The 8,318-nt window shown below is 65.7% G+C and overlaps 1 protein-coding gene across 1 annotated transcript; it reads left to right on the forward strand.

Moving 5' to 3' along the window:
* Positions 1-1,180: 1,180 nt before the first annotated feature.
* LOC308245980 (endoplasmic reticulum membrane-associated RNA degradation protein-like) lies at positions 1,181-7,794 on the forward strand (the record flags this gene model as incomplete). Its single annotated transcript, XM_080663852.1, has 4 exons — positions 1,181-1,306; positions 1,641-1,859; positions 3,194-3,307; positions 6,820-7,794. Coding segments are annotated over 4 exons (745 nt in total), but the record flags the coding sequence as incomplete, so codon positions are not given.
* Positions 7,795-8,318: the final 524 nt, after the last annotated feature.

Consider the following 8,318-nt stretch of genomic DNA (forward strand, 5'->3'; position numbering starts at 1 on the left):
ATGAGATGGTGTGGATGAGATGGTGGGGTGAGATGATGTGGGTGAGATGGTGTGATGAGATGATGTGATGAGTCGGTGTGGACGAGATGGTGTGGACGAGATGGTGTGGACGAGATGGTGTGGACGAGATGGTGTGGGTGAGATGGTGTGGACGAGATGATGTGGACGAGATGGTGTGGACGAGATGATGTGATGAGATGATGTGGATGAGATTGTGTGGATGAGATGATGTGATGAGATGAGATGGTGTGGATGAGATGGTGTGGATGAGATGGTGTAGATGAGATGGTGTGGATGAGATGTTGTGATGAGATGATGTGGGTGAGATGGTGTGGATAAGATGGTGTGGGTGAGATGGTGTAGATGAGATGGTGTGATAAGATTATGTGGATGAGATGATGTGGATGAGATGGTGTGATGAGATGATGTGGGTGAGATAATGTGATGAGATGATGTGTATGAGATTGTGTGAATGAGATGGTGTGGATGAGATGGTGTGGATGAGATGGTGTAAATGAGATGGTGTGGATGAGATGTTGTGATGAGATGATGTGGATGAGATGGTGTGGATGAGATGATGTTTTAACTCCCGGTTGGTTGGCCGACCATGCTTATTGGTTCTGCTTACTGGATTCACAGCTGAATCATCTCTTCAATCATATATGAGAAACTTAGCCCCCTAGTCACATAGTATATTTGTTCTAAGATGTAAAATAATATGATTATTTTTTAGATTAATTCAGGTGCTCTACCTATCTATCTATATATAAAAGCCTAATATGCAAACTGTCCCCTTGGGAATTCAACCGGGAGACCAGGCGTTCGATTGCTCGCTATGACGTGTGCTGACCACCAGGGGGCATTGCAGAATGAAGGAAGGCCCGAATCGGCCCTGACCGCCAGGGAGGCCTAGGGACCCTACCCATGCACGAATTTCATGCACCAGGAATCTAGTCAGATTATAAGCCCCCCTATCACAACCAACCGAGCCCCATCCCGGCCCGGGCACCATGGACTTTTACCACGGCCTCCAGTGGCAGCCTTTTCATTTACAGCTGAGGAAACATTTTCAGATTAAGCACTTTTCTCAGTGAAACAGGCACATAAATGTGATTTTGCACAGGAGCTAGCCAGGCATCTGAATTATGTCAGGTACGTGTAAATACCTTCTATTTTCCAGATTAGGTGGCAGTTCTGAAGCCAGTGCCTGCGAGCCTTTGATGACAAAGATCATGTCTGAGCTGTGCCACCACGTGCCTGGGCACCACTGCGCTTCCCGGGGCGTGGATAGCCTTCCTGTTGAGAGGTAAGTTTCCTCCGACACTCGTCCAGACATTGACTAAGCAAGCCGGGGTCGCAGTCTTCGCTGTTTTCCGTTAAAGTTTATAGCAAGCGGGTCGTGTCAGCATCCACGTTGCTCCAGGAGGAGTCGGTAGCTGAGCCCCGGTGCTCTCGGCCTGGCTGGTCTGTGATGACAGCCCCAGGTGAGCCTGCGTGGCTCGAACCCCTGTGTGTGTAACAGTTGTACTCACGACCCAGAGCAGACGCGAGCTGGCTGCCGTGGGATTCAGTGCAGCAGGCGGCATGGCGGCCCGGGAGGTCGGCGATGGCTGTGCCCACAGAGGGTGCTCTGACCGCAGGTGGCCCCGGCCGCTCCCGTACGTCTGCAGCCTCCGCGTGCCGACCCTGTTCTGCCCCAGAGCTGTCCTGGAGGTGCTGACTGTGCTCCGAAGCATCAGCTCACGCTGCGCCCAGGTGTCCCAGCAGGTGGCGGCCTCCCTGGAGCTCAGGGGTCGGCAGTGGGCGGAGAAGACGCTGCGCTCCCGACAGAGGCAGAACTTCCTGCGCATGGTGAGCAGGTGAGCGGCTGTGCCGTGTGCGTGGTGAGCGGGCGAGCGGCTGTGCCGTGTGAGCGGTGAGCAGGCGAGCGGCTGTGCCGTGTGCGCGGTGAGGAGGCGAGCGGCTGTGCCGTGTGCGCGGTGAGGAGGTGAGCGGCTGTGCCGTGTGCGTGGTGAGCGGGCGAGCGGCTGTGCCGTGTGCACGGTGAGGAGGTGAGCGGCTCTGCCGTGTGAGCGGTGAGGAGGTGAGCGGCTGTGCCGTGTGCGTGGTGAGCGGGTGAGCGGCTGTGCCGTGTGCGCATGGTGAGTGGGTGAGCGGCTGTGCGGTGTGGGCGGTGAGCGGGCGAGCGGCTGTGCTGTGTGCGCGGTGAGGAGGTGAGCGGCTCTGCTGTGTGAGCGGTGAGTAGGTGAGCGGCTGTGCCGTGTGCGTGGTGAGCAGGTGAGTGGCTGTGCCGTGTGCGTGGTGAGTAGGTGAGCGGCTGTGCCGTGTGCGTGGTGAGTAGGTGAGCGGCTGTGCCGTGTGCGTGGTGAGCAGGTGAGTGGCTCTGCCTGGTTCGGAGGAGCCTTGGGGCAGGAGTTACCTCTGGAAGCCGCTCTGGTTCTTACTTTGAGAGAAATGCTGGTTTTCAGGGAAAGTTACGGAACACATTACTGTGTGGTCGTAGCACGGGGAAGACTGCCCGCCCGGGTGAGTGTGGATCGCAAGCACAGCAGCGGTAGCGGGAGCCGCGTTAGGGCTTCTTCCCGCGCCGCGTGTCCTGGCGTGTGCTGCCTCCTCAGGGAGTGACCGTCTGGGACAGATGCCGAGCGCTGAGTCGAGAGGCGTCTATAAGGCTTTCCGTTCCCTCTGCTCCCGAACACTGGTGCCTCGTTTACACTCTGACCGGCCGCTCACGAGAGCATGGCTGCTCCCGCACATCCCTCCTGGAGCAGAGCCTCTTTAAACCTCCACCAGTTTTATGGGGAAGATGAAACCTCGCTTTGAGTCCCAGAGACACTGACACCTCCTCATGCTTAAGCCTTTTCGTTGCTCTTCCTGCGAGCGTTTTCACTGACCGTTGGGCTGTAAGGAAGACGCTGACGGGTGCAGAGGAGGGCGCCCAGGAGGGTCCGGGGCAGGGCCGGGTCCTCCCGGTGCTCCCTGTCCAGAGAGCAGGCCCTGCTGCCTCAGAACTAGACAAGAGGGCGTGAGGAAGGGGGGGCCGGCGGCAGGTGGCCACGCTCCTCCCGAGGACTTCCAGGGCTCAGTGGCTGGGGGGCAGCGTGGCCCAGGGCTGGTCAGGGGAAACGTCATTTTCTTTATGAAACTGGAGACGTTTTATTGAGCAGACTTTGCTCTGCTTTACTGTCTTCAGCGTTAAGCTCCTGTCCCCGGTGCTGTCCCTGGTGGTGTTGCTGGTGGCGCTGGAACTGGTCAGCGTGCACGGGATCCGTGCAGAAAAGCCCCGTGGCCGCCAGCGGTACCTCAGGTGGGTGCCCCGCCCCAGGAGGAAGCTGCTCTGGCGGCGGTGACGTCTCCGCTCCTGCGCGTTGATGCCGTGGTGGTTTCGGAACACGCCCTCTGCCTGGCCTCGCTGCTCATGGGCTTCAGGCGGCCTGAGCCTTGCCGCTGCCCGCGTGGGCACCTTCAGCGTCGGTGCCAGAGCCTGGGCGCCCCCTACACTCCCGGGGGGGCACCTCCGCGGGGCTGCTCTCTGTGTGGCCCGGGCCTCGGTCACGGCACGCACCAGACGTGATGTCTACAGCGAATGTTCTCAGCTCGGGAAGCCCCCTTTAGGAGCCGGACCTGGGCTCTGAGAGCAGGATCACACACATGACCCACCTTACACACATGGGAACCACCTTACATGGGTGTGACCCGCCTTACACGCGTGTGACCCACCTCACACGCAGAGCTTCCAGCAGCAGGCGCCCCCGGAGAGGCGCGGGACCTGTCATGTGTTCGCCGCGGCTGCTCCCACAAAGTTCCTCGTGTCCCCAGCTCTAGGCTCCGCAGGTCCCAGGCAGCTCAGGGCATGTTTACAGGGAACATGAGAACAGAGCCGGCTCTTCACGGAGTGAGATCCCGGTGAGGCGAGCGAGTGGCAGCCGCCGGCCGTCGTTCCCAGTCCAGTCAGGGTCTCGGCCTCCACTGACGTCCTGAGCGTGTGGTTCCCGGGGGTGTCCTGTGCCCGGTGGGGTGTCCTGTGCCCGGTGGGGGCTGGGTGTCCTGTGCCCGGTGGGGGCTGGGTGTCCTGTGCCCGGTGGGGCTAGGTGTCCTGTGCCCGGTGGGGCTGGGTGTCCTGTGCCCGGTGGGGCTGGGTGTCCTGTGCCCGGTGGGGCTGGGTGTCCTGTGCCCGGTGGGGCTGGGTGTCCTGTGCCCGGTGGGGGCCGGGTGTCCTGTGCCTGGTGGGGTGTCCTGTGCCCGGTGGGGGCTGGGTGTCCTGTGCCCTGTGGGGCTGGGTGTCCTGTGCCCGGTGGGGCTGGGTGTCCTGTGCCCGGTGGGGCTGGGTGTCCTGTGCCCGGTGGGGGCCGGGTGTCCTGTGCCCGGTGGGTGTCCTGTGCCCGGTGGGGGCCGGGCGTCCTGTGCCCGGTGGGGCTGGGTGTCCTGTGCCCGGTGGGGGCCGGGTGTCCTGTGCCCGGTGGGGGCCGGGTGTCCTGTGCCCGGTGGGGTGTCCTGTGCCTGGTGGGGGCTAGGTGTCCTGTGCCCGGTGGGGCTAGGTGTCCTGTGCCCGGTGGGTGTCCTGTGCCCGGTGGGGGCCGGGCGTCCTGTGCCCGGTGGGGGCTGGGTGTCCTGTGCCCGGTGGGGCCGGGTGTCCTGTGCCCGGTGGGGCCGGGTGTCCTGTGCCCGGTGGGGTGTCCTGTGCCCGGTGGGGGCCGGGCGTCCTGTGCCCGGTGGGGGCTGGGTGTCCTGTGCCCGGTGGGGTGTCCTGTGCCCGGTGGGGGCCGGGTGTCCTGTGCCCGGTGGGGTGTCCTGTGCCCGGTGGGGGGTGGGTGTCCTCTGCCCGGTGGGGGGTGGGTGTCCTGTGCCCGGTGGGGTGTCCTGTGCCCGGTGGGGTGTCCTGTGCCCGGTGGGGTGTCCTGTGCCCGGTGGGGCTAAGTGTCCTGTGCCCGGTGGGGTGTCCTGTGCCCGGTGGGGGCTGGGTGTCCTGTGCCCGGTGGGGTGTCCTGTGCCCGGTGGGGGCTGGGTGTCCTGTGCCCGGTGGGGTGTCCTGTGCCCGGTGGGGCTGGGCGTCCTGTGCCCGGTGGGGCTGGGCGTCCTGTGCCCGGTGGGGGCTGGGTGTCCTGTGCCCGGTGGGGTGTCCTGTGCCCGGTGGGGGGTGGGTGTCCTCTGCCCGGTGGGTGTCCTTTGCCCGGTGGGGGCCGGGCGTCCTGTGCCCGGTGGGGGCTGGGTGTCCTGTGCCCGGTGGGGCTGGGTGTCCTGTGCCCGGTGGGGGCCGGGTGTCCTGTGCCCGGTGGGGTGTCCTGTGCCCGGTGGGGGCTGGGTGTCCTGTGCCCGGTGGGGGCCGGGTGTCCTGTGCCCGGTGGGGTGTCCTGTGCCCGGTGGGGGCCGGGCGTCCTGTGCCCGGTGGGGGCTGGGTGTCCTGTGCCCGGTGGGGCTGGGTGTCCTGTGCCCGGTGGGGGCCGGGTGTCCTGTGCCCGGTGGGGTGTCCTGTGCCCGGTGGGGGCTGGGTGTCCTGTGCCCGGTGGGGGCCGGGTGTCCTGTGCCCGGTGGGGTGTCCTGTGCCCGGTGGGGGCCGGGCGTCCTGTGCCCGGTGGGGTGTCCTGTGCCCGGTGGGGCTAGGTGTCCTGTGCCCGGTGGGGGCCGGGTGTCCTGTGCCCGGTGGGGTGTCCTGTGCCCGGTGGGGTGTCCTGTGCCCGGTGGGGTGTCCTGTGCCCGGTGGGGGCCGGGTGTCCTGTGCCCGGTGGGGTGTCCTGTGCCCGGTGGGGTGTCCTGTGCCCGGTGGGGTGTCCTGTGCCCGGTGGGGGCCGGGTGTCCTGTGCCCGGTGGGGTGTCCTGTGCCCGGTGGGGTGTCCTGTGCCCGGTGGGGGTGGGCGTCCTGTGCCCGGTGGGGCTGGGCATCCTGTGCCCGGTGGGGCTGGGCGTCCTGTGCCCGGTGGGGTGTCCTGTGCCCGGTGGGGTGTCCTGTGCCCGGTGGGGTGTCCTGTGCCCGGTGGGGCTGGGCGTCCTGTGCCCGGTGCGGTGTCCTGTGCCCGGTGGGGTGTCCTGTGCCCGGTGGGGTGTCCTGTGCCCGGTGGGGCTGGGTGTCCTGTGCCCGGTGGGGTGTCCTGTGCCCGGTGGGGTGTCCTGTGCCCGGTGGGGCTGGGTGTCCTGTGCCCGGTGGGGTGTCCTGTGCCTGTGGGGCTGGGCGTCCTGTGCCCGGTGGGGCTGGGTGTCCTGTGCCCGGTGGGGTGTCCTGTGCCTGTGGGGCTGGGCGTCCTGTGCCCGGTGGGGTGTCCTGTGCCCGGTGGGGTGTCCTGTGCCTGTGGGGCTGGGTGTCCTGTGCCCGGTGGGGTGTCCTGTGCCCGGTGGGGCTGGGTGTCCTGTGCCCGGTGGGGTGTCCTGTGCCCGGTGGGGGCTGGGTGTCCTGTGCCCGGTGGGGTGTCCTGTGCCCGGTGGGGCTGGGCGTCCTGTGCCCGGTGGGGTGTCCTGTGCCCGGTGGGGTGTCCTGTGCCCGGTGGGGCTGGGTGTCCTGTGCCCGGTGGGGCTGGGTGTCCTGTGCCCGGTGGGGTGTCCTGTGCCCGGTGGGGCTGGGTGTCCTGTGCCCGGTGGGGTGTCCTGTGCCCGGTGGGGCTGGGTGTCCTGTGCCCCGGAGCCCACCCACTCTCCAGGGACGGTGACGTGGCAGCGTTTCTCTTTCACGGACCCGTGCTGTGTCTGAGTGTGGGCACCTCCCTCCCTGAGTTCGAGATGGAAATCAGACTCAGCACTTAGTTGGATTCCAACGTGAGGAGAAAACGTTCGCGTCCTTGTCCCAGCCTCAGTGGGCGGGATAGATGAAGAAGTGAATTCCTTTCCCAGGTTCTTGAAGTCGGTCCTGCAGTTCACCGAGAACTTGGCGGCCTGCACCAGCCCCACCAGGAACCGGTGGGGCGAGGCGGCCCGGCTCTCGCACGCAGCGCTGCTGGGCATCTGGGCTTTCAGTGAGAGGAGGCAGATGCTCATCCAGGGAGCGGGCGCTCCCGGTGAGACGGCCCCCGAAGACACGTCGGCAGCTCAGTCACGCCAGGAGCCCCCCGGGTGGACGTCGCAGACTGCAAACTGGGGTCCAGGGGAGGCAGTTCCAGGGACACGCTCCCCGTGGTGATGCCGTATCCTCCTCCGTCAACACGCCATCGAGCACGCGGTCCCCGTGGTGTTGTGTGTCCTCCTCCGTCAGCACGCCATCGAGCACACGGTCCCCGTGGTGGTGCGTGTCCTCCTCCGTCAGCACGCCATCGAGCACGCGGTCCCCGTGGTGGTGCGTGTCCTCCTCCTTCAGCACGCCATCGAGCACACGGTCCCCGTGGTGGTGCCGTGTCCTCCTCCGTCAGCATGCCATCGAGCACGCGGTCCCCGTGGTGGTGCCGTGTCCTCCTCCGTCAGCATGCCATCGAGCACGCAGACCCCGTGGTGGTGCCGTGTCCTCGGTCAGCACGCCATCGAGCAAGCGGTCCCCGTGGTGGTGCCGTGTCCTCCTCCGTCAGCACGCCATCGAGCACGCGGTCCCCGTGGTGGTGCCGTGTCCTCCTCCGTCAGCACACATCCTTGGGCAGCACCACTGAGCACATGTGGGTTAACGGGCTCCCTCCCTGGCGATGTGACGCTCACTAGCATTTCTGATAAAGTGGGGTCACCCGATCTCTTCACCACGAGGACTCGACTGTGACTGGCAGGTGCTTGGGAAGCTGTGTGAGCCCTTGGCCGCTCTCCCCGAGCCTGCCCCCCACGGGGCCAGGTAGGTCCCGCCTGATGGCGCTGGCGGTATAAAGCGGTAGCGTGCTTGCTCTCTCCTGCAGTCACTCGTCGCCGTCTCTGAGGAAGGAGGCCTTCTGGCCGTACTGAGCACCTTGGGGCGTGTTCGCTGCCCAGAGAGCCCCTCAGTGTGTGGCTCAGTCCTGACAGGCCCGCAGCCCGGCTCCCGTGTCCCGGGATTCTCCAGGGGGTGGGGAGGTCCCACCGGGTCCCCATCCGGTGGACACGGCCCCGTCGCCCGCTGGGGAGCCTCTCTCGGGGCTGCCAGCCACCTGCGTCCCTGAAGGGTGAGAGGAGCCGGCCACGTGCTCCTCTGGCGCCAGCACAGACTAACAGCAGGACCGGCTATGGCTGGACGTGAGGACGGCGGGCCGGGCGGCCTTGCTAGCCGAGGCCCAGTACAGGCTGTAGAGGGAGAGGACACGTGAGAGGGAGGGGCACGAGGGAGTGAAGACGGAGACACCGCAGTGGGCCGGGCTGCCTCCCCCTGCTCTCCCGGGCTGGTCGGCTCCTCAGGGCCTGTGGGCGAGTTCTTCCCACAAGCACGGGAGTGACCGGCCCGCTTG

Source organism: Plecotus auritus (assembly GCF_963455305.1).
Source record: "Plecotus auritus genome assembly, chromosome: 4".
Lineage (NCBI taxonomy): Eukaryota > Metazoa > Chordata > Mammalia > Chiroptera > Vespertilionidae > Plecotus > Plecotus auritus.